The sequence below is a fragment of the Balaenoptera acutorostrata genome, chromosome X (genome assembly GCF_949987535.1).
Source record: "Balaenoptera acutorostrata chromosome X, mBalAcu1.1, whole genome shotgun sequence".
Lineage (NCBI taxonomy): Eukaryota > Metazoa > Chordata > Mammalia > Artiodactyla > Balaenopteridae > Balaenoptera > Balaenoptera acutorostrata.
The window spans coordinates 60,903,027-60,928,087 of NC_080085.1; the positions used below are offsets into that span (position 1 = coordinate 60,903,027).

At 48.7% G+C, this 25,061-nt stretch overlaps 1 protein-coding gene and 1 pseudogene across 5 annotated transcripts in view; one reads left to right on the forward strand and one right to left on the reverse strand.

Annotated features, from left to right (window-relative positions):
• The first annotated feature begins 1,026 nt into the window (after nucleotides 1-1,026).
• The window catches only part of DLG3 (discs large MAGUK scaffold protein 3), a 55,406-nt gene continuing 31,371 nt past the window's right edge, over nucleotides 1,027-25,061 (forward strand). For 2 of the 5 annotated variants that reach the window (XM_057537869.1, XM_057537870.1), the window contains exons 1-10: nucleotides 1,027-1,705; nucleotides 4,724-4,777; nucleotides 5,037-5,087; nucleotides 5,508-5,632; nucleotides 5,845-6,014; nucleotides 6,311-6,447; nucleotides 6,796-6,940; nucleotides 7,559-7,718; nucleotides 9,392-9,548; nucleotides 9,959-10,061. In XM_057537869.1, the coding sequence (XP_057393852.1) occupies nucleotides 1,349-1,705; nucleotides 4,724-4,777; nucleotides 5,037-5,087; nucleotides 5,508-5,632; nucleotides 5,845-6,014; nucleotides 6,311-6,447; nucleotides 6,796-6,940; nucleotides 7,559-7,718; nucleotides 9,392-9,548; nucleotides 9,959-10,061 (1,459 nt within the window). In that variant the 5' untranslated portion in view covers nucleotides 1,027-1,348. Of the gene's footprint in view, nucleotides 1,706-4,723; nucleotides 4,778-5,036; nucleotides 5,088-5,507; nucleotides 5,633-5,844; nucleotides 6,015-6,310; nucleotides 6,448-6,795; nucleotides 6,941-7,558; nucleotides 7,719-9,391; nucleotides 9,549-9,958; nucleotides 10,062-10,945; nucleotides 11,049-25,061 lie in introns of those variants that run through there. The other 3 variants (XM_057537867.1, XM_057537868.1, XM_007184967.2) reach the window with 2 other exon arrangements.
• Nucleotides 22,936-23,538, reverse strand: LOC103011754 (chromobox protein homolog 3-like; annotated as a pseudogene).

Sequence of the window (25,061 nt, forward strand, 5' to 3'; positions counted from 1 at the left end):
CTCTGAGCCTCAATTTCTCGGTAAAAGTCAGATAATAATAGTAGCACCTTGGTAGGGGTTTTGTTTGCATGTAAAGCACTTAGGACTTTGTGAAGACTCAATAATTGGTAGCTAATGACAAAAAGAACAGCAAAAAGATAAGAGTTTTCCCAGCATGTCATCCTTCTTCCATCCGCCAACAGACTGAGCCAGGAGACGCTAAGGAAATGTCCTTGGATAAGTATTCCCAACTTCTTCTCCAGACCCCCGGATTTCTTTCACTTCACATCTCTTCTTACCTTTCCTTCTGCCCTGGACTTTCTTTACTCTCTTGGCATCCTGAAGCTCTTTCCCCCATTATAACCATGCAGGAGTGGAGTTGAGGAGACAGGAATCTGTGCGCCAGGGACAAAAGCTTAGAGCTTCCCTTTCCTTCTGTTCTAGGCTTGAGTCCCTCATTGGTGATGGAAGCAGGTCAAGTGTGAGGTTGCAGTCATTTCGGGGCCTAGAGGTTGAGAGAACAATAGTCCTGAGGAAGAGGCCCTGACAAGAGAGTAGCCTCCTAAGCTGCCCTCTTCCTTGGTCCCCTGTTAGGAGAGAGCACCTCCCTCACCCTGCTCTAACGTCCCTTCGATCTGTTCTGCCGCCTCAAGTCTTTACTTCTGGTGGCCCCAGCTCAGAGCAAGCCCGGGGACCCATTGAGCATCTCCCTGCAACTCCCTCTTGGTAGTGGGGTGGGGTGGAGTGGGCCGAAGACAGGCTGAAATTGGAGATGAGGGGGCACGAGAAGGGGGGCTGAGCTCACCCGTGGCGCAAGTCCCCTGTCCCTGCCCTAGGGTTGGCCCTACCCCGGATATCTGGGGAGCTGGGGCTGAGCCTGGGGGCGCCACTGCCTCTGTTCCTTTAAGGAGCCGCTGTTTAGCATTCCTGCCGCTGCCGCTGCCGCTGCCTGACTCTGCACGCTGATTGGCTGGAATCAACTGAGAAGGGAGCCAGGGAGAGATGCTCTTGACTCCACTCAGATCCATCCTGGGGACCAGTGCGGGAGCGGTCCTCGCAGCACCCAGCTTCTGCCCAGGCTCCCGCTTCTTCTTTGCTGCTGGGCTTCGGCCCAGGAGCCACGACGGGCGACACGGAGCCGCCAGTGCTGGAGGGGGAGCCGTGGGTGCGGGGCAGCGTGGGGGCAGAGGCCCCGGGACGCCCGCCCGGCCCCAGGCCCCGCTCCGCCCGGGCGCCCCCACGGGTGCCCCCCCCTTCCTGGTCCGAGCAGTGTGAGTGTGCCCGGGAGCCTGGCGGCAGCGGCGGCGGCGGCAGCGGCGGTGTGGAAACCGGCGTGGGCTGGGGGGTCCGGGCCGCGGGGGGCAGCGCCATGCACAAGCACCAGCACTGCTGTAAGTGCCCCGAGTGCTACGAGGTGACCCGCCTGGCCGCCCTGCGGCGCCTCGAGCCTCCCGGCTACGGGGACTGGCAGGTACCCGACCCCTACGGGCCAGGTGGGGGCAATGGAGCCAGCGCCGGTTACGGGGGCTACAGCTCGCAGACCCTGCCCTCGCAGGCGGGGGCCACCCCCACCCCCCGCACCAAGGCCAAGCTCATCCCCACCGGTCGGGATGTGGGGCCAGTGCCCCCTAAGCCAGTCCCGGGCAAGAGCACCCCCAAACTCAACGGCAGCGGCCCCAGCTGGTGGCCCGAGTGCACCTGTACCAACCGGGATTGGTATGAGCAGGTATGGATCAGCAAAGGGGGGGGTGCTGGGGCAACCCACGGGGGCTGGGGAGTGGGCGCCTGGTGGCCTGGGGTGCAGCACGGGTTCCCGGGGCTCCCAGCCCGCAGACCCTGAGCCCTAACGTTGCAGCTGGGCCAAGAGAGGCGGTTGGAAATGTGTGCTTCCCAGTGTGTCTGTTTGGGGGTCTCCATTTGGAGGGGATTGGGAGGAGCTGTGTGTCAGGAGGCGAAGGCATGGCGGAGGGGCACATTCTCCCGTGTGGGGGGATTGGGTTCGCCTCAGCGTGGGCGGGGGGTTTAGCAGTGTCTCTGTGTCTGGCAGGGGGCGGGAGGTTCTGCGGGGGCAGTGTGCGGTGTGTGTCTCCACAGGAGGGGAGGAGGGGGCATGGTGCTCTGTGTAGGGGGGACATGTGTGTGTGTGTGTGTGTGTGTGTGTGTGTGTGTGTTGAGGTGTGTGGAGGAAGGCAGTGGAGCTCCTGTGAATCTATGTCGAGGAGCCCATGTGCCCAGCTTGCTGAGCTTCATCCCTTGATGCCATGAGTCCCTCTCCGTCCTAGTCCCTTTGTGTGTGAATGTGCACATGGACATGTGGGGATGTCTCTCTGAATGTGGAGGTGTCTCTGTAGATGAAGCTGCAGGTTTGGCTCTGTTTGCCTGTGTGTGTCTGGCTACATGTATATGTGTGTGAGCATGTGGCTGCAAGTGTGTGCACGCGTGTGCCTCTGTGTGTGTGTGTGTGTGTGCGCGCGCGCCCGTGTGGTGTCCCTGGTGAGAGGCGCTTGACAGGCAAGGGAGGGGAGGGGGAGGAGGCGAGAGACACGTCCCAAGCAAGGCTGAGAGGCTGCTGAGAAGGATGGACTCTTTTGTCCAAGCAGCTCTGAAGTGTGTATGTGTACTCAGGGGGCGAGGGGGGGGACTGAAGCCAGCTTCCTTGCTCCAGAACAGGCATGATGCCTGGAGCCAGGCAAGGGGCAGCTGCTCTGGTGCAGGGACTCGCCTCGGTGGGGCATCTTCCCCATGGGTACCGCAAGATGTGGGAGAACTTGGCCCCCCAGCCCTGACTTGGCACAGCTTGGGAACCCCTGGGTGCTGGGCACAACTCCGGCTTCCACTCCCAGCCTAAACTGCCAGCTTAGAAAATGGAAGGAGCATCTGTGGGAGAAGCAGCAAAATGGAGGCTGGGCCGGCAGAGCCAGGTCCCTGGCATGCATGGCGGAGGGCCTGTCTGGTTATTCGGCTCTGCAGCCCCCAGGGTAGGGAGAGGGGAGGAGGAAGCTTTGTTGTGGAGGGCAGGTGCTGGCTGCCCCAAGCTGGTGACCGTTCTGGCCACCTCTGTCCCCCTCTGGGGATCAGATGTGCTCTCACTCAGAAGCAAAGGTGGGGACTTCCTGGGGAGAGGAGTCCTCGGTTCTGGCCTTCTGTCTGTCCACACTGACTGTTTCCTGTGTCCCTTGCCTTGGCCCCTTGCCCTCTCCAGCGGATTCCCCTCCATCCTGGGGCCCTACCCTTGTAAACACTCTCTTGTGCTTGTCCTGCTCAACTGGTAGATAGGTGCCAGTCCCAAGGCTGGGCCAGTTGGTCAAGGTTTCTTTGCCAGGGCTGATCCCTGGATGGCTCCTGGCCCTGGGAGCAGGTTCCCTGAGGGGGGTGGTGGGAGGCTGGAGGGTGGACCAGTGGAAGCTGGGAGCTGCTGGGTCTCACCAGAGGTGGACTTGAAGTATGGCTATCACATGTGGGCACACATGGTGTACCAGATGCATACAAGAGCTACATGGAAATCCTTTTGCCTATGTGTCTGTTGCATGGTACTTCAGGCAGTGGTGTTGGTTTCCGGGCTCTTAAGAGCCATCGGTTCTTCCTCCTGGGATCAGGGACAGGAGTAGGGCTGCAGGGAGAATCCTCCCACCAACTCCTAGGGCTGCAGGGCAAAAAGTCCTGGGGCCCGGCTCAGAAAAGGTGGAGGCATGACTAGCCGGCCCTCTCCTCCTCTCCTCCTCTCTGCTTTTCGAAGCCAAAGCTGTGTGGGGTGTAGGTGGGAGGGGAAGCAGAGCAGGGCATGCAGAGGAGCCCTCACCCTGGGTTTGCAGCTTCCCTCTTCAAATGAGGAGACCAGGGGTCAGGAAAGGGGCAACACAGCCAGAGAAAGATGGGGGAGGGGCACCAGTCTATCTGGGGAGAGAGGCAAGAGGGCTCCTCCGTTCTTGGGGATAAGAGTGAAAGCCAGCGAGCAGGTGCTACTTGTCTGTCCAGAATCACGTTTTCACTTGACAGTGGCCACATGTAAGTCCTGTCTGAGAGGCCATCTCTGTGGGTTGGTCAGACCAACCCTGTGTTTCCATCCCTTTCCCTTGCTTCTCCTCCTGTGGCTATTGCATGTTGAAGGCCGTGGACTCTGCTGCCAATCAGTCCATGGGTCATCAGCTTCTCCCTCATGGGGCATCTTGTCCACTCTGCTCCTGTCCCACCCCTGGCTTTGCCTCTGACTCCCGAGCAGATCCCTTTCTGCTGGGAAACACAAAGGGTTCGGGATCAAAAGCCCCTTGATAGAAAATGGATTGACTTCTGCCCATTTGAGGAATTGGGTTCTTGGGGACACAGGAGATAGAATGAGGGTTCATGAGGTACTCTGAAGGGGGTAACTTTTCTTTTTCCCATGAGCTTTGCTGGGCAAGGTGATGAGTGGCCAGAACATCAATGGCCTTGGCAGCTTGCTTTACTCAAAAGAGCATGTGGAGATCCAGGTTCTAGCCCCTGCTCTGCCACTAACTCCCAGTGTGCCCTTAGGCACAACCTGTGTCCTCTCTGGGCCTCAGTGTCACTATCTGTCACATGGGAGAGGTTGGACAAGATGGCGTCTGCTGTCCTTCCAGCTCTGACGTGGTGGGAGTCTGTGATCCCAAGTCAGGGAGAGCTGTTGTTCAGAAGGGGAGCAGGTCCCTGTCCAGGCCACTGGGTGCCCCCACGATGCTGAGTGTGGCATGGTTTGCCTGCCATGTTCCATTTCTGCCATCCCCCTCAGGCCAGCCCTGCACCCCTCCTAGTGAACCCCGAGGCCCTGGAGCCCATCCTCTTGGTGAGTGCACCACTGGCTGGCTCGGTCCCAGACAATTGATCTGGGCTACATGAGCAGCTGGGTTGGGCCTGATATGGCTGGAAGCAAGGGGAGGGGGGCCTCCTCAGGGTCAGCCTGTCCCATCTGTGGCCAACAGGTGTCTCAGGGTCAATTTGGGCTCTCCTACTCTGTGGGGAGTTGGGGGACAAGCAGGTTGACCAGGGGGCCGGGGGGGGGCGGCGCAGGAGGCACTTAGGGCCCTGCCTGTGTCTTCCCCTAGGTCAATGGCAGTGATGGCATGTTCAAGTATGAAGAGATAGTCCTTGAGCGGGTGAGTCTGGAGGTGGGGCAGGATGAAATGGGAGGGCAGGGTTAGAACGGGGAGAGGGGAGGGCCCTGAACCTTGGTCTCAAGACTCATGGGGGACCTGCATTGAGAGAATGGGGAAACGGCGGCCCTCAGAGGCTGCATCACTGCATCAATCAATCAACTGACTAACAAATATTAATTGACCTTGCTCGCTGAGGCCTGGGGAATTGGGGAGGGGATGGCTTCGCTGAGGCCTCCACGCCAGAATGGTCAGCACAGCCTGGGAATCTGCCAGATTCGTGATGAATGTGCCCCAGCCTGCCGTGGCCCCTTCTGAAGCCTGGAGAAGCTGCTCTGGGGGGGCAGGGGTAGATGGGGCCCCGGAAACCCTCCCCCATGCCTTCTGCATGAGCAAACTGTGCCCCTCCACTTCCTTCTGCAGGGCAATTCTGGCCTGGGCTTCAGCATTGCTGGTGGCATCGACAACCCCCATGTCCCCGATGACCCTGGCATCTTTATTACCAAGATTATCCCTGGTGGAGCAGCTGCCATGGACGGGAGGCTGGGGTGAGGCGGCCTGGAAGCAGGGCTGGGGATGGCAGGGGCAGGATGGAGGTGAGGGGAGGAGGGCCGCCTGGCGGGATGACCCTTCCATTAGATCTGAGACGGGGAGGGGGAGAGGAGGGAGGGGGAGGGGAGAGGGGGAGGGAGAGGAGGAGGTGGGAGAGGGGGTGGAGGGGTGGTGGCAGGGTGTCATGCCTCTTGGGCTTCCCCCACAGGGTGAATGACTGTGTGCTGCGGGTGAATGAGGTGGATGTGTCAGAGGTGGTGCACAGCCGGGCGGTGGAGGCGCTGAAGGAGGCCGGCCCTGTGGTGCGGTTGGTGGTACGGAGGCGACAGCCCCCACCAGAGACCATCATGGAGGTCAACCTGCTCAAAGGGCCCAAAGGTGCGGCCCTCTGGGTTCTCGTGCTCTGGCCAGAGGCCCCTGGTTGGCCCTGTAGGAATTGGAAGGGAATACCCTCACTTCCTTCCTGACTCCCTGGTGCAGCTCACAGCGTTCTTTCTTGATCTCACATCTCACCTGTACTGACCTCGGGATGGCAGCCTGGTGTTTGGGATCCCTGGGGGGAGCTCCTATGGGGCTGGTGGCTTGGCTGGGTGCGGGGGATTGGGGTTGGGATTGACTGCGTGCTCTAACTTCTCCTTGTGTCCCTCTCCCACTCCCTGCTGGCTCCCGCCCAGGCCTGGGTTTCAGCATTGCTGGGGGGATTGGCAACCAGCACATCCCAGGAGACAACAGCATCTACATCACCAAGATCATTGAGGGGGGTGCTGCTCAGAAGGATGGACGCCTACAGATCGGGGATCGGCTGCTGGCGGTGAGACAGCCTTCCCGGGGATGCCCAAATGGCGGGGTGGGGAGGTGGAGCTCTAGTAGCCTCTCCCTCCACCTGAACCTCACTCAGGGACTAGGCATCATGGGAAATTTCAAGAGCATCATCTGAGTTGTGTGTCCCCAGATAGCAAGGCCCTAGTCCTCTTCATGGCTGGAACTCCCTCACCTGTCCACCCCTACCCCCTGCTTCTCTGCCCCTCACAGCACTGTATTTGGACCTCTGTTAGATAGAGCACTGTTGAATTTCACTGAAAGGGCACCCCTCAGGGCTCCCTGGGGAGGCCCTCCCTTCTTCTCCCCGGTGCTAGCCCTAAGGCCTCTCCTCTCCTAGGTGAACAACACCAATCTGCAGGATGTGAGGCATGAGGAAGCTGTGGCCTCGCTGAAGAACACATCTGATATGGTCTATCTGAAGGTGGCCAAGCCAGGCAGCCTCCACCTCAACGACATGTATGCACCCCCCGACTATGCCAGCAGTACGTACCAGCCTGCCCTGTCCCTGTCCTGAAGCCCTGCCCCCTGGTTTCTGGAGGGGAAGAAGTTTATGCTCCTTGTTAAGAGAGAGAGAAGGAGAGAGAGAGAGAGAATAAGAGTGGTGCTCAGGAAAGCTGAGTCCAAATCCCAGCCCTGTCCCTTATACCTGGGTGCCCTTGGACAAGTCCCTTTCACCTGTCTTTAGTTTCCTCTTTGGCAAAATGGAGCTAATGATATATGTGCTGCCCTCCTCATAGGACTGCTGCAAGGATCAAATGAGATCATGGACGAGAAAGCCCTTGGAAAACTGTATCAGGCTATAGAGATGTGAGGGATTATTATTAGTCACACCTCTAGTCATGCCTTTCTTTGTAGATTGCCTTGACTTTAGCTCTTTCTAAGACTCACAGGAGTGAGCTCAGGATTCAGAAAGGGACTGTGGAGGAGGAACCCTAGGGGGTGGAGTGGGGAGGAGACGCCTGAGGAATCTGCATCCCTTGGTCTGGTCTCTTTTGCATCTGAGGTGGGGGGGGGGGTGGTGGTCAGCCCTTGGTGGCGGGTGGAGTAGGGTACCACTGGGGAGTGGTCTCGGAACTTTTCTCTCCCTTTCTCGATTCCAGCATTTACTGCCTTGGCTGACAACCACATAAGCCATAACTCCAGCCTGGGTTATCTCGGGGCTGTGGAGAGCAAGGTCAGCTACCCTGCTCCTCCTCAGGTTCCCCCCGCCCGCTACTCTCCTATCCCCAGGCACATGCTGGCTGAGGAGGACTTCACCAGGTAAGACCCGCCCCCCCCGCCCCGCCCCTCCCCTCCACATCCTACCTAGGGATGGGGCGGAGAGGAATCGCTTCTGGCTGGCCACAGGCCTCCTTGTAGTATGGCAAAGAAGAGGATAAAGCCCTCATCGCTCCTGTCTTTGGGGTCTGAGGCCGCCTCTCAAGCCCTTGCGGCCCTAAGGAGGGACAGAGGTGGCTGCAGGGACAAGTGCTACCATCAGGGGGAGTGCCAAGTGTGTGGCCCCCATTCGAAAGTGCAGAGAAAGGGTAGGATGGAGTGTTTAGGGGGCTGAGGAGGTGGAGGCTGCCGGATTTCCTGCCCCGAGACAGTTGCAGCCCCCTCTGCCGCAACCATTCCACGTTAGAGAAGAGAGCAGTTCAGCCGGTGGGGTTGGTCCGGGATGCTGGGAGGCTGGCGGGCCAGGTGGCCTCGCACGCAGGGAACGGCCCCGCCCCACTCTGGCGGCTGCTGCCGCCGCGGAACTGGTTGGGCCGGCAGGGGTTCCGGGGGACAGGTTTGCTGCAGGGTGGGGCCTGGGAGGCTGCTGGGCTGGCTGCAGTAGAGCCGGAAGGGTAGGCGGACGGAGTTGGAGGAGGGGGGAGAGCTGGAGGAGCCATGGAGAGGGCACGCAAGTTCTCAGGCTCCGGCTTGCCCCTGGGCTTGGGCTCGGCTTCGGCCTCGGCCTCGGCCTGGAGGAGGGCTTCGCGGAGGAGGGCTTCGCAGAGGTGGGCCTGGCCGCTCCGCTCCCTGCGGCCTGGAGGGGATGCCAGGTAGGAGGAGAGGAGGGCTTTAGCAAGAGCATCCGGGTCTCAGGGAAGGAGCCTCGCACCTGAGACTGGGAGCAAGAAGGGAAGAGCCTCGGACCTGGGGCTCCTCCGGTGAAAGATGCTTAAAGTGAAGGCAGTGGGCTGGGCAAGTGTGCTGAGTCAGGTTGTATGGATATACAGGAGCCGCAGCTGCTCTCACTTGATGACACTGTGACCATTTACAGAGGGATCCCTTAGACATGGTTAGTTGGAGTTGGAGTTTTCATGTGTTTGTCTCCTCTCTTCAGTTAGGCTTCTAAGCTTCTTCTGGGGACCTGGGATTTCTTTATCTCTATCTCCCACATCACCCAGCAAGGGTACATAGTGCTAGCTGTTGACTAAATCTGTTGTTGGGGAAAGTAGGAGGGGTCATAGTTGGTCGGTGGATTTTTGAGACTGCGGAGAAGCATGTATAAAGTAAGTATGCACAGTTTGTGGGTGGTGAGTGCAATCAACCCCAGGGCCATCCCACAGCCCCTAACTGATTCCCCTTCTTGTGGCCCAGGGTTCAAATCACACCAGTTGGTAGGATGGGAGAATCTGGGGAGGAAGAGGACCAGTGAGTGGGCTCTGAGATATGGTCTCTAGAGCCCAGGGTAGGGGTTTGTTGACCAGAGAGAGTCGGGGACTGTCCACTGGGAAGTTGACTCCAAGCCCTCAGGAAGAAGGGAGGAAGAACAACTGAAACTTGGCACCTGGCAGCAAACAGCAGCCAAGCAGGTTTCAGGAGAGAAAGGGAGCAACAGAGTATCATACCTAGGGACCTAAGTCCTTCTACAGCCATATGGGCCTTGTTCCAGGCTGGCCTTCACAGGGACAACAGTTTATACCTACTTTGTCCTGACCCTTCCACTCCTTTCCCACCAGAGAGCCCCGCAAGATCATCCTGCACAAGGGCTCCACAGGCCTGGGCTTCAACATCGTGGGAGGAGAGGATGGAGAAGGCATTTTCGTCTCCTTCATCCTGGCAGGAGGCCCAGCTGACCTGAGTGGGGAGCTGCGCAGAGGAGACCGGATCTTATCGGTGAGGAGACAAAGGCAAGGTGGGAGGATGGGAGCTATGCCAGTCTGAAAGGGAGGAGGGAAGACCTCGCTGTCTCCAAGGAATGCTTCTTGAAGTGGGGGAAGGCTAAGAGCTGGAGAAAACATATTCTCTTTATAGATGTCCTTAGTGAGGGACAGGGACCAGACTTATACTTAAGGAGGAAGTGAGTATCTCTTGGATCTTAACCCTGGCTGGCATTTGACCCCCACAAAGATATTATTACGCTAGAGGTGTATCCTTTAGGTCTCGTCCTAGGGGCAAGGATGGGATATTGAGAAAGGCATCCAAGTAGGCTTAGGGATGGGCTACCCATCTCCCTCTCCTAACTGCTACAACAGAGGACTCCTTTCTTGCTTTTGGGGTGGCTCATAACTCCTCTCTTTGGACAGGTGAATGGCGTGAACCTGAGGAATGCAACTCATGAGCAGGCTGCAGCTGCTCTGAAACGGGCTGGCCAGTCAGTCACTATTGTGGCCCAGTACAGACCTGAAGGTAGGAGAAGGAAGGTGGAACAAGATGATTTGGGGAGATTAGACTTATTACTAACTGCTGGCTTTTTGCCATCATAGGTAACAAAGCCACTTGACTAGGTCCCTTCTTACACTGGTACAGTAACCTCTTCCTCTCTCGTTTTCCTTCTGGTCTGGGGTAGGTTTGGACAGCTTGGGAGCATCAATCAAGGCTGTGCTCAGAGCCTGGTGAATAGGGCTGCAATGCAGCTGAAGGCCAGTAGTGGGCAGCAGTTTACGGGAGGAAGCGCAGAGATTGGGGCGACTGGAAAAAGGGGAGGGGGAGGGAGGCAGAGGCGGAGGGCTCAAGAGGCGAAGATCATAACTGTGTTCCCTGCAACAGGAGGGTAGTTCTCGGTTAGAAGGACTTGAGGGAGAAGAGTACCGACCTCTTGAGTGCTTGGGCCAAACCTCTATGACCCCCACTTCTCCCCTCATCAGGGTGACCGTGAAACAGCCATAAACGCGCTGAAAAGGTGATGCTAGGCTCTCCAGGTAGGGAATCGGAAGTGGACCCCCTTTCCCTGCTGGGGGCCTTCTTTGTGTTCTGCGGGAGCAATCCCCCGGCTTGGGCGAGTGGGCGGGGCCGGTTATGCAAACGAAAGCGTTTGATTGGCTGGGGCCAGCCAAGGCCCAGGTGCCGAGGTGAGCTGCGGGATAGCGCGCCTGAGCCAGCCGGCCGGCGGGGTGGCCATTGGCCGGCCGAGCGCGGCCTCCAGCCTCACGCCCCGCCCCCTGACCCAGGCGGAGGGCGGCGGGCCCCCCTCCTTCCCCCCCTCCCCGCCTCGCGCGCCTCAGGCGTCTCCTCCTCCTCCCTCCCCTCCCCCCTCCTCCTCCTCCTCCTCCTCCCCCTCCTCCCCCCTCCTCCCGCGTGCCCCGCTTTGTGTCCGTGGTCTCCCGCGCGGGACAGAGGGGCCGGCCGGAGCTGGCGCTTTCTCAGCACTAGACCTGGACTCCGACCCGGCGCCAGGTGAGGTGGGGCGGACGGGGGTCAGGCCCCCTCACAGTCCCCCCTAGCCTCTCTACGGTTCTGTTCTCAGACTCTCTCTTTTCCCACACTGCGCCCCCAACTCTGAGCTCTCCCCGGAATCCCTGGGCCGCGTGTCCCCAGCCCCGTGCGGCGCGCGGCTTTGGAGCCCCTCCCGAGGGCCCCTCGCGGCCCCGCAGAGCAACGCGCGCGGCTGAGCCCCGGCCGGCCTCCACCTCTTGGCCATCACCTCTCCCCACCCACGAACTCTGCCCCTTCTCGCCTGGAACCTCTGTCCGCCCCCCAGTCTCCTTCCTGCCGGCGGCTGCGCCCCCAGCAGCTCCCTAATCTCGGTCCTCAGAGGAATTTTCTCCGTCTTCCCCTCCCCCACATCCGTTACTACGCCTCCTTTCCCCCCCACCCCAACCTGGCGACCTCTGGGAACCCCCGAGGTGGGCTTGGTGTTCTCGGGCCCCCCCACGCCCGCTTTTGTTTGCCAGCGTTTGCGACTGTCGCCGACCCCTTTCGCCTCCCCCTCCTCTTTGTAAGGCCGGCCTTTGTCCCTTAGGGCTGCAGCGCCTGGGCTCCTGGGACACCTAGGCCCCAGGGCCGGTTACTAAGGTGGAGGAAGGGCCCTCTCCTGGGCAGGTGCTCTGTTCCGTGATGAGAATGGGGAGAGGCTGGCAGCCCTGCTGCAAAGCCGTGAGGGATCGAAAGCGCCTACCTTTGTCCTTTCCGCCGCCCCCCTCCCTACCCCTTGTTCAGCGCCTCAAGCCAGGAGCCTGAAGGCCAACAAGAGAGGGGCCTGCAACCTTCTGCACTAGGCTCTTTTGATGGGGACAAGTGTAGGGAGGTGACTAACAGGAGAGCTTGTTGGTCTGAGGTAGTGGGAAAGAGGGATGCAAATGGACACTTTGAGTCATTTCTTTCCATGTTGGGTGTCCAGCTTAATGACAAGAAACACACATTAGGGTTATTGTTTTTATGATGCCTGCGCGTGCTGTTTGCTTCTCAGTGTAGAGCTCACCATCTGATTTTTATTAGCAACCAATATTTATCCATTTCATGCCCACAACTTAGGCAACATAGGTTCTGCAAAGAAAATGGTTTCTCTTGCATATTTGTGTGTGTGTGTGTAGGAGAAATTGATGTGTTTCTTTCGGTTTTGCTCACTGATGCTGGGCACATGGAAACAATACTGTGAATTTGTCTGGTGGTAGTATGTTGGAAACTGGTGACTACATGTTTCTCCGAGTTTTGTTAGGAGAATGTAATTGATTTGCATAAAAAGCTGCAAGTTGTCCTGGCTAAAGGGATTCCTTCAGTGTTCATTGCTCTCTGGGCATGTTTCTGAGCATTTTTGATGTCTGTCGAGGTGCTGTCTTATGCTAGGTTTCTCTACCATTTGCCAAACAAAGCCTTTCTTCTCTTAGGATTTAGTTGAACTACTGTTGTTAAGGCTGTGCCACCCCAATCTCATTTCTTCCTTTGGTTTGGAAAATCCAACAGGGCCCCAACATGCAAAAGCTTTTTTTTTTTTCCATTCAAAAATGGACCCTTGGAAACAGGTCCGGAGAGACTATCAAGCATTCCGTGTTGGGCTCTGAATTTTCTTTGATAAAGGGATAGTTTTTAAGAATAAAGACTCCATGTTGATCGTTTTATAATTATGTTAAATACTGTTTTTTGGAGGATTGCATCACATAGGCATTTACAAAATGAATTATCCAAATGTATGTTTGTTGGCTAAAATGGCAGAGACTTTGTATGTTATTGGCCAAGTAAGTGTTCATCATTTGTATTTTTTTCACATGGAATGTGGGAGCTGGAAAGGATCACGTAGTCCAATCCCTCATTGTGCAAACCAGAACAGCGACAGGAGAGCAGGGACATGACTTGCCTAAGGTCATGAAGGGAAAGTTGCTGAGGGTCAGCAATCAGTTTAATCCTGAAGTCCACCAGCTGGGACAAATCGTGCTTGGGAATACCTGAGAAACCTAAGACCTAGTTGGAGCAGAGGAAAGGAACTGGGAAAATAATAGAAGAGAGGGTGAGGGAAAGATTAGAGTGGTCTCCATGGTGGCCCTTGAGGCACCATTGCCAAACCAGTGCAGCCTTTAGCTAGATATCCTTTAGTACGAGAGCTTAAAAAAAATAGCTTTGACTAATTAGAACAATCAGAGTAAGAACAATTTTTCTCCTTTTTTTTAACAGCTTAATTGAGATATGATTCATACACCATACAATGCATCCATTTAGGTGTACAATTCAGTGGCTTTTAGTGTATTCACAGAATTGTGCATTCATCATCACAGTCGATTTTAGAACATTTTCATTACCCCTCTCTTTTGAATACATAGAGATGGTGCAAGCATTGGAAGGGTGATAGGTGTAGGACAGTGGCTTCCTGATGTATCTCATCTGGGCACTTAGGGGCTGGATAGCAGCTCTGACTTTGCTCTAATTGTGAGATTCTTTCATATATCTGGTTGCTTAATAGGTTGAACCATAATGAAGATAGGAACCTTGTCTATCTATTTAAACTTTGTATTGTGCCTAAGCATGGGTGCTTTACAAATATTTGTATGATGAAGCTTTGGAAAATATTAAAATAGATATAGAAGTGCCAAATGATAAGGTACTACAGTGAGAGATGCTGTTTAATAGTTTCACTCCTGATTGCTCCAAACAGTTGTGGACACAGCAGTCCTACCTATTTAGCTAAAAATAGCATGATGTTGTTGGGCATGTATAATCCTGCTTAAAATTCAAATTGAAAATTTAAACAACTGGCTCTTGGCAGAGGCTCTCTTCCAATCTATTCTAAAATGAAAAATATTTTTCTGTGACTTGTGGAATTGCTCCACCAAGGGAAGGATGGTTTTCATATTATAACATTTTGATTTAGAAACTATCTCCTACATTTTCCTCCCTAGTTGCTTTGTGTCAGCCTCTGTTTATAAACTCAGCTAGTATTTTTCTGGAAAGCCCTTTTGTTTTTAGCATAGATTCTGAACCCCAAATCAGGAGGTGAGCCAGAAATTGGTCACTAAGGTAGCTAAACTGGGAACTGATCCTTTGTGACTAGTCTTTTCAACTGGAATATAAATCCAGACAGGCTGGGGGTACAGGGAATGAGAAAGAACTAGGGTTTTCCATACTTACTTTAAAGTGCTGAAGAAGCACACTTTTCACCATGGAAACACCTTCAGGTAAGGCCTGGAAGAGTGTAAGGATCAGTGTTGGTAATAACTTGAAAGCATAAAAGGGATATTTTCCCCATAACATTTAAGTTTACCACCCCATCTCCCCTGTTTGAGAATGAGGGATGTAAACATAGCTGCCACCCCATCAGCATGATCTCTTTTGAGAGCACAGAGGTGAAAGTTTATCAAGGCAAAGAATCAAAGTTCTGAAACTCCTGTTGCCATCCTAAAAGAAGGCTAATGTAGGGAGGGAAGAAAATGAATTCCTGTTAACAGCATTTCTACACTGAACAATTTGAAGGCAGCTACTATTGTATTTTTCTTTGTGCCCCAGCACCTAGTCCAGAGCCTGGCACATGTTTTGTTGAATTATTGAGTATGTCTATGTTCTAGATGGCTTTTGTAAGCATTAATCTTCAGGATATCCCTGTGGGATAGGTGGTATTATCCCTATTTTACAGATGAGGAAAGTGAAGATCAGAGAGGTTGAGTGACTTGCTCAAGGTCCCACAGCCAGTAAGGGGCAGAATCACAATTTGAAGTCAGATTTCCTGAGAACTTCGTGTCCAGGGCTTTTGCCAAGAGACCACAACGACCTCTCTCCACAGCAGAGAAGCTGTGAGCCCCCTCTCTCTACCCAGAAGATACTGCTCTGAGACTCTTCAGGTGCCAGAAGCTGTTAAAAAATGGACTAAAGCCAACTCCAAAATGTCATCTTTTTTTTTTTTTAATAAATTTATTTATTTTTGGCTGCGTCGGGTCTTCGTTGCTGTGTGCAGGCTTTCTCTAGTTGCAGAGAGCGGGGGCTACTCTTCGTTGCGGTGCATGGGCTTCTCATTGCAGTGGCTTCTCTTGTTGAGGAGCACAGGCTTAGTTGCTCCGCGGCATGTGGGATCTTCCTGGACCAGGGATTGAACCCGTGTCCCCTGCATTGGCAGGCGAATTCTTAACCACTGCGCCAGCAGGTAAGGCCCCAAATGTCAGCTTTTTAAGTCTTGATGACCACAAACTCCTGTACCAAAGGAGGAGGTAACCTGGGGGTAGAGGGACTGCTGGAAGCCTGAAGGAGACCCCCCCTCCTGCAAAAGGAACGTGGACTTGGGAAGACTACCATAGAATGATATTGTGGGGGGAACCTCAGGAGGAGCCAAAAGATGGGAATTGGTTGGCTTGACTTAACAGCAAATGTGTGCAGGCCTAAGAATACTAATGCAGTAAAGAGGAATTTCCCATTTCTTCAAGTGAAATAGAGTTGTATTTGTCATTCATTTTTTTATGAACTTACAATTCACTCATTTAAGGGTGTAATTCAATGGTGTAAAATTCAGAGTTGTGCAACCATCACAGCAGTCAATTTTAGAACATTTCACCACCTCAAAAAGAAACTGAATCCTTTAGCTGTCCCCCCAGCCCCCTCCCCACCCCACTGCCCCACCAACCTCCCCATCCCCCTCAGTGCTACTAATCTACTTCCTGCTTCTATGGATTTGCCTGTTCTGGACATTTTGTGTAAATGGATTCATATATGGTCTTTTATGACTGGCTACTCTCACTTGACATAGTGTTTTCAAGGTTCATCTGTGTTGTAGCATGTATCAGTACTTTATTTCTTTTCAGGACTGAATACTATTCTATTATATGAATATATCACAATTTGTTTATCCATTCTTGAGTTGATGGGCATTTGGGTTATTTCCACTCTTTTGGCTATTATGAATACTATCTTTGAACATCTGTATGCAGTTTTCTGCATGGGCATGTGTTTTTATTTCTCTTGGTTATATATACCTACTGGATCATATGGCAACTCTATATTTAACCTTTCGAGGAATGGCCAGGCTGTTTTCCATAGTGGCTGCACCATTTCACATTCCCACCAGCAGTGTGAGGGTTACAGTTTCTCCACATCCTCGCCAACCCTTGTTAATGTCAGTTTTTTTGATTCTAGCCATTCTGGTGGGTGTGAAGTGATATCTCATTGTGGTTTTCTTTTCTTTCTTTTTTTTAAATTTTTATTTATTTATTTATTTATTTTTGGCTGCGTCGGGTCTTTGTTGCTGCGCGCAGGCTTTCTCTAGTTGCGGCGAGTGGGGGCTGCTCTTCATTGCGGTGCACGGGCTTCTCATTGTGGTGGCTTCCCTTGTTGTGGAGCACGGGCCCTAGGCGCGCGGGCTTCAGTAGTTGTGGCTTGCGGGCTCTAGAGCACAGGCTCAGTAGTTGTGGCACACTGGCTTAGTTGCTCCGCGGCATGTGGAGTCTTCCCGGACCAGGGCTCAAACCCGTGTCCCTGCACTGACAGGCAGATTCTCAACCACTGCACCACCAGGGAAGTCCTCATTGTGCTTTTCATTGCATTTACCCAATGGCTAATGATGTTGAGCATCTTTTCATGTGCTTATTGTTTTGCTTTGCTTAGTCCCCTGATTCTCACGTTGTTTATAAATTGACTTGAGACCAGAGCAAGCCAACTGTTATTACTCAGGTGATTAGAGGGAACCAGGAGGATAAGGGACTACCTTTCCACTCTTATCACTGTGTGCTGGAGGGCGTGGGTACGGATAATTTTATCTAGGAATGCTGACCTGATAAAAATGATAGGGCCCGCCTTTAAAAAAAAAACAAACAGAAAACCCTCCAGCTTATTCACATACCGTACAATTCACCCATTTAAAGTGTACAACTCAGTGGTTTTTAGAATGTTCAGAGTGGTGCAACAGTCAATTTTAGAACATTTTCCTCACCCCAAAAAGAAGTCCTGTCCCATTAGCAGTCACTGCCCATTTCCCCCAAACTCCTCCCCTCGCCTCCCCTCGCCTCCCCTCGCCTCCCCTCGCCTCCCCTCACCCAAGGCAACCACTGATCTACTTTCTGTTTCTGTAAAGTATCATTTTCTGGCTGGTTCATATAAATGGAATCATACAACATGTAGTCTTTCTTGTCTGTCTTCTTTCTTTCAGCATAGTGCTTTCAAGGTTCATCATGTTGTAGCATGTAACACTTCATTCCTTTTTAAGGCTGAATGATATTCCATCCTATGGTTATACCACAAATTGTTTATCCATTCTTCTGTTGATGGACTTTTGGGTTGTTTCCACCTTTCATCTATTGTGAATACTGCTGCTATGAACTTCATGGGAGGTTTTTGTGCGGTCATATGTTTTCAATTCTTTTGGGTATATATGCCTAGGAGTGGAATTGCTGGGTCATAAGGTAACAACATTGAACATTTTTGAGGAACTGCCAGACTTTCCCAAAGTGGCTGCGCCCTTTTAGGCCCACCCTGTTTTGCAAACTTAGAAGAGAGAAAAATGTTAGCTTTCTTTTCAGTTTTGCCTCCTGGGGCTGAACTTTATATACAGGTGTGTGTGTGTGTGTTTGTGTGTGTACTCGTGTGCACTGTGCTTTTTTGTCTTCCATGTAGCCTAAGGACATGGTAGCTAGAGTTGGCAAAGAATTCTGAACCTAGCTAGACAGGTGCTTTCTTGTCCTTGTTACATGGTTTGAGGCAAAATCCTAGGAGCTTTGGTGTCTGTAAAACATCGGTTCTTCTGATGGGGTAGAGTGATTAGAATGATATAGAGAATGAATTAGTTCTTATTTATTTATAGCTTTTTAGGATTTCTTTTTAATTTAATGTGTTGCTTGTTGAAATCTTGACCCTGATATTTACACTGTTGCTTTGTTTGTTTGACGCTTTAGACTTATATTCCACAATAGGGTAATTGTTTTATTGGGTTTTTAAAAATTTATTTTATTATATTTTATTTTTGGGTGTGTTGGGTTTTTGTTGCTGCACGTGGGCTTTCTCTAGTTGCAGCGGGCGGGGGGGCTACTCTTCGTTGTGGTGCACGGGCTTCTCATTGCAGTGGCTTCCCTTGTTACGGAGCACGGGCTTCAGTAGTTGTGGTGCACAGGCTTAGTTGCTCCGCGGCATGTGGGGTCTTCCCGGACCAGGGCTCGAACCCGTGTCCCCTGCATTGGCAGGCGGATTCTTAACCATTGTGCCACCAGGGAAGTCCCCATGGGCCCCAGTTTTCTGATCTGTAAAATGAGGGGACTGTGCAAAATGATCTCACATGTTTCTTCTAACTCAAATTCTGTGTTAGATAAGTGTGAGTTGTGAATTCAATTCACAAGTTCCTGTTTGTACCTAGACTGTTATTGAATCACAGTCTTGAGTTAATAACAGTCTTGCTTTAATAAAGGTCTTGTCTTCCCCTCTTCTTTCCTGTGATAAGGCTTTCATCCTCTTGAAATAGATCTTTGTTTACTTTTCACTGAATTTAGATATCTTAAAAAAACAAAGACCCTAGAGATTTGGGGATTTTTCAACTTGATGAAATTAACACATTTTGTATAAATATGTGCATTGGGGATATGGATACACAGGTGTCCTTCAGATTTTCAAAAAGGAGAAAGAGAATTTTGTAAATCTTGGGTTAAATTCCAAACTAGATTATTAAGAGTTGTTTTGTAAACACTCAGAAAAAAGAAGTGGTGAGCACTGGAACCAGTATTGGTTCACCAAAGTCAAACGAATCATGTCAGACTGCCAAATTGCCTTGATGGACAGGGTTACTGGACTGGTGGACCAAGGAAATAGGGTAAATGTGGTATATCTAGATTTTAGCAATGCATTGGCAGGGCTTCTTTGGTCTACTCTTGGATAAGATGGCAAGGTGATAATAGTGATAATACACTTAAGTGGATTTGTCTGTAACTGGTTGGGTGATCCGTCCCAGAGGAAAATGATGGAGTCAAGAGCAGTGAGGAGGGGAATTTCTAGTGCACGTGTGTCCTGGCTTCATCCTTGGGCCTGTCTTTTTCAGTCTGCCTCCCCATCCCCCTCAAATTATATTTTATATTATAATATATATAATTTTAAAATATATAATTTTTAAAATTATATTTTTCCTGGATATATAAATATTACATTCAGATTTGTAGAAAATTGGAACATAACAAAATACAAAGTAAAAAAAGTTCAAATCACCTGTAAAACTACCTCCAGAAATAACCTTGTGTTTGTGTATATTTCCCTCCAAACTTTTATATATCATATAGTATGTATGTATCTCTTTCAAGACTCGGATCATTGTATTTAAGCAGTCTTATATCCATTCTTTTAACTTAGCATATGTCATGCATATTTTAAAATGGTTTTTAATAATTAAACAATATTCCATCATGTGTGTGCCATAAATTGTAGGTTATTTGCAATTTTTTGATCTTATAAATAACACTTTGATGGATATCCTTGTATGAGGCTTTTTGTGAATCTGTGATTGTGTCTTCAGAATGAATTCTTTGGAGTGGAATTATTGGGCCAAAGGATGTGAACATGTTTAAGACTTTTGATATATTTGATATATTTTGGTATATTTCTCCACCTCCACCAACCTTGCTAACATGGAGTATTATTTTTTAAAAATCTCTGCAAATTGGATAGGTAAAAATGTTACTTAATTTATATCTTAATTTGTATTTCTTTTTCATAATAGAATTGAACATTTGTGTGTGTGTTTGTGTGTTCATCATTTTCTTTTTTTGTGTGTGGATTGCCTGTTCATACCCTTTCCCCATTTCCCTGTTGACGTATGTTCATTAGTTCTTACTGATACGTAAAAGCTTTAAAGTAGTTAGAATATTAGTTCTTTGTCATATATATTGCAGCGGTTTTTCCCATTTTGCTTTATTATTTTATTTTATTTTGATGTACAGATGTTTTGTTTTTATGTAGTCAAATCTATCAGTGTTTTCTTTTGTGTATTTCACCTCTGCCCCTAGGTTTGGAAGGGCCTTTCCTACCCTGATAGAAAATAAATGTCCGCCTTTGCTTTATTGTAGTTATTTAATGTTTTTCTTTTTGCGTTTAAAACTTTAACCTGCCTGGACTTTATTTATGATGTAATATAGGACACTACCTTATTTTTGCTCCAAATATTTAAGGAATACCTTGGTACCATTTATTAGATAATCCATCATTTTCCTGCTGTTTTGAAGTGCCACCTTTATTACGCACACACACACACAACCACACACACATGCTCATAATTTGGATTTGGGGTTTCTTAATTCTCTTCTGTAATATTTTACTCTGGGATTATCAGAGTAAAATATGAAAAATGACCACAGATGTTTTGACAAATAACCAGAAGGGTCTTTCTCTAGGTCTCAGTTTCTGGGTTCCTTCCACAGAAACTTGACCCAAAAGAGATTCAGTTGATACCCCAATAACTATTGTGAGAGAATTTGTGATCCTATTGGAGTGACTACTGTGAAGAACATTTGAATCTAGATTCTCAATTGACATAGTAAAACATAGAAATCAGGGAATTCCCTGGTGGCCCAGTGGTTACGATTCCGCGCTTCCACTGCAGGGGGCCCTGGTTCGATCCCTGGTGGGGGGAAAGCCGCCGGCTGTGGCCAAAAAAAAAACAAAAAACAAAACAAAACATAGAAATCAGTTACATTATCTCAAGTTAGCAAGCTTAGTCATAAAATGTTGTGTGTTTCGGTCACTGTGTTGCAGCATTTCTGTTAAGTGGAAAAGATTGTTGTGAACAAGAGTACCTGCTACCTTCAGGGCAAGGTATTCATGCTCATGTTTTTCTAGATGAGGTGTTTTGTCTTGGGGTAGTTCTTACATAGACTTTGACTTATGGGTTAAAGGAGCTAAAGGCTTTGTTACTGTTGCATTTGAATATGCTATATGAAATTCTTTTGATTTAGAGAAAAGGCCCTATTTGAAGCTTTTACCCTGATCTGTTGGGTGATCCAGAACAGGGTGAGGAGAGCCAATGGCCAGGTCCTATGAAAAACTTTTTCTTAGCTTGATGTGAGATCAAAGCATTTTTCATTCTACTCATTTCAGACCAGGTGGCTGAATGTCATGGCACCTTTATATAGTATAGCACCTTTGCTCAGTGGCCCTTCCTGCATCCTCACTAAGCTCTTTAGGGGACAGAAACATCCAGTCAGTAGGGATAATCTGGATTTTTTTATGGCTTGTCTTGTTTTCTGTTTTATTCCCAGTATCAGGACCCTGGTAATGTGTGTGTATGGGTGAGGAAGCACATTGTGACAGTGCAGGGACCAGAATACAATGACACTGAAGTTTCTGTTCTGGGTTAGTCATAGTTCCGAGCCCATTGTTCTAAAAGTAGAGCTGAAATTATTTTTCTTAAAGCAGCATTTGCCCATATGGAGGTCTGTTTGCAACTTTTCTGCCCTCTCATATAGCCTTAAATTCTTTTTCTTGCAATTTATACTCCTTAAATTGGTATTTTTTTGACCCAAAGAGTTTAGGATTATTTGCAGATGTGAAGATTTCCTTCTTGTAGATCATATTAAAAATTTTTATTAGACTAGTCCTAGGTTTGATTTCTTATGCACCTCATTGATTTGGTTCTAAAATCATAATTATGTCAAAATTAGAAGGGACCTGAGAAATTGTCTAGTTTTAGAGGTGTCAGATTCTTTTTTTTTGAATATAAAACTATTTATTGACCACTGTTCACCAGTATTTACAATAAAGTAAACAATATACAGTTGAATAACATTCTGATTACTACAAAGTTATTGTTTTTCCTGGCTTCTGCTGAACCAGTAACCCAGAATACTGAGAAGATTGAGCCTACATGTAAGGAATGGGTTGGGGTAAAGTTTGAAAAAACATGCAGCTCAAGTTTAGATTAGTAAAGTTTGTTCACTCATTTATTCCTGCAGATCCTAAATTGCCAACATCTCTAACCATCTGATTAGATTTCCATTAACAAGTCTGAGACATTCCATGTAGCACAGTCTTTCAGTAAATACAGCACAGAGATTTCAACTTCTTATAAAAGAATGGTTTGCCAAAAGGAAGCTTTAAATGTCCATTTAACTAAGTCTTGCTTGGCTAATTAAAACATACCAGAATTTTTCTAGTTTTTTCATTTGGGTTGACAGAGATAAAATTTTCCTTTCAGGGGTTTTACATATAAAACTGCATTTATATGATGGTAGATATGGATGCAGATTCTAGTAGGGCTGCTTTAAAAAATTATCCAATTTAAATTGTTTACATTAATTTGTCTAATTACAAAATTATTTAATTTGAAAGGTTAAGACTTAAATTTTCAATTTAAGTTGAAGTGATTTCTTATATTGCTCAAAATGATAGAGTCCCAGAAACATGGGCTCGTCCATGGTTGTGAAAGGCTGTTTTTGTTTTGGTAAATGTATTTAAACAATAACCAGAAAACCCCCAAACCATTTACATATGTATTTTATGTATACACATACAAAAAACCCAGAATGGTCCTTAGGCATATATGAGTTAAATGCAAATTCTAAATTCTGATTGAGTAATGAATATGGAGATTTTCCCCAACATTTAGAAAAGCTGTTCTCTAATGCAGAGGAAATAATATACCGTGGTATCAAACGTTCTTTTCTGCTAAAGGAAGCAACTACAGAAAGCTTTTATTTGTTAAAAGTAACCAGTGCTACAGATGCAAAAAAAACAAAAACAAAACCCCCCAAAAACCCCCCTAAAACCCAACAACTTCCCCAATACTACTTCAAAACGAACATATCAAACTTGATTTTCATTAGAATGTAGTTATTTCTTCACACTAATAAATCAAAAAACCAAGACCCAGATTTTTGATTAAAAAAAATATATATATATATAAAGCAATGCAAACGATTATTGAGCTTCATCTTCTGGACAAGAATGCCAAGTTAGTCTCTCTTCATAAAAAGCAATTACAATTTGAGGACACTTCATATTTGCCTCTTTTGCCAGCACCAAGTCCGCCTCATCTGAATATTTCCATTTCATGAGAAACATTAATTCTCCACTGCTGTCTGTGGCACCAATTATTCGCTCTGGGTTGAGACCTCTGGCAAAACCTCTTGGTTTATCAGCAGCATCTCTTTTCTTCTTTGATTTGCTATCATCAGATTCACTGTCAGATAAAGATTTTCTTTTTGTTCCATCTTTTTCTTTACCAGCTTTTTGAGAATTAAGAAATGTTTCAATTAACTCTGGACAATCTAAATTTTCTTCGGGTTCCCAAGTATTGTCTGCATCTGTAAATCCCTTCCACTTCAGGAAATACTCCACCTTCCCATTCACTACACATCGGTCCGGTACTTTTTCTACCACAAATTCTTCAGCTTCTGCCTCTTCGACTTTTTACTCTTTCCATTCTGTTTCTTTCCCATTTTTTGCAATGTAGTTTTATTGGAGACCATTTTTTGTTGCAGACTTGAAGAGCTATTATTCACCGCCTCCAAGCTGCTCCAGTCCGGGTCTGCGGCGTCTCTTAGAGGTGTCAGATTCTTTAAATAGTAGGCCCCATAATTAGAAACTAACCCAAGTAATAGGCTTCATATTATTTTATAGAGACAAGTTTGTGATTCCAAGAAATGTTGTGCTGTTTGACGATTCATGTACTTATCACCACACTGACAGGTATCTTCTTGATGGGCTTATTTTACTTTTGGCTCCATCCGTTTCTTTTGAAAACATGAGCTATGTTGTTGGGACAGATGCTTGTAATTCATACAAATCCTGAGGGTTTGCACTCCAAAGGTAACTGTAGAAACCTAAAACACAATTCATATTCATCAAAATCTGTGACTCTCATGAGTTCTGTACATTTGCACAACGGGTGATTCCTCTGAGCTCAGGGCAGCTCAGCAATGGCAAATGAGGGCTGTATGAGTTTGAGATTGGAACACCTTCACTTCCATAGGAACAAACGAGCCTTTGGGCAGCTATTGACTTGTTTTGTGTTGATAGCCAACCAAGACACATGCTGTTATTCAGCCCTGTCTTCCCTACTCAGTATTTGTGTGGGGACTCAAAGTCAGGAAGTTACATTTCTCTTTTGCATTCTACTTGTATTCGCATCTTTCCATTGTTCCTACCTGTCACAATCTGTGTGTCTGAAGTCTGTCATCCAGTTGTCTCCCCAGCTTCATTGTCACTTCCAAATTTGGTAGGCATGGTTTTTATTTTATTTTGGAGCATTTACCTTTTATATCTTCATTCAAACCATAGGTAGTCAGTGCTTCATGCAGAGTAAGTACCCTTTTTTGCTTCCCATTGTTTCCTGTCTCTACAACATTTTCCTACCCATAATCAAATAGAACCACATAAGTCTTCTATGGGTTGAGAAACTGAGCCCCTTTCTGCTTTTCCAAATTACTGACAAATGTCATTTTTTATCCTGAGAAGACAGTTTTTCTGTCATTAGGAATGTAGATGCATTTGAGATCAAAGTCTTATAGGGGAGATGGATTTGGAGGCTTGGTTATGTGTCCATTTCATATTAGTGAATATTGTAGTTTCAGTCCTCTTTGATGCTTTATTAGGCTATTAAGTAGGTCTTGAAACCTCTGATATGTTAGTGTTTTGCAGAAGTGGTTTGTGGTTTTGTTGTTCAGTTTTTACCATTTTGGGGTCAGTGGAAGGAGAAAGTTTTGTATTCTTTTTTCTTACATTAGTTCCTGAGGAGTCAGAATTTGAGAATTACAGTGTCCAGGTTTGTCCTGTTGGATCTTTATAGTGAGTTAGCACATTCAGTAAAGATCATTGACTCAACAAGGGTGCAGATTGCCATGCTAAACTTTGAGAAGGAAACAAAAACCGCATCAAGGAGCTTACAGTTTTGTAAAGAAAATGACATCACCACAAATTCTGGGCACTAGATTTTAAAAAGGGAGAGGTAGTGGAGGGCCTGGAAACCATGTTAGATGAAGAATGGTTAAGGAAGTAACAATATTCAGCCTGGAGAATAGAGAACTTATTTGGAGG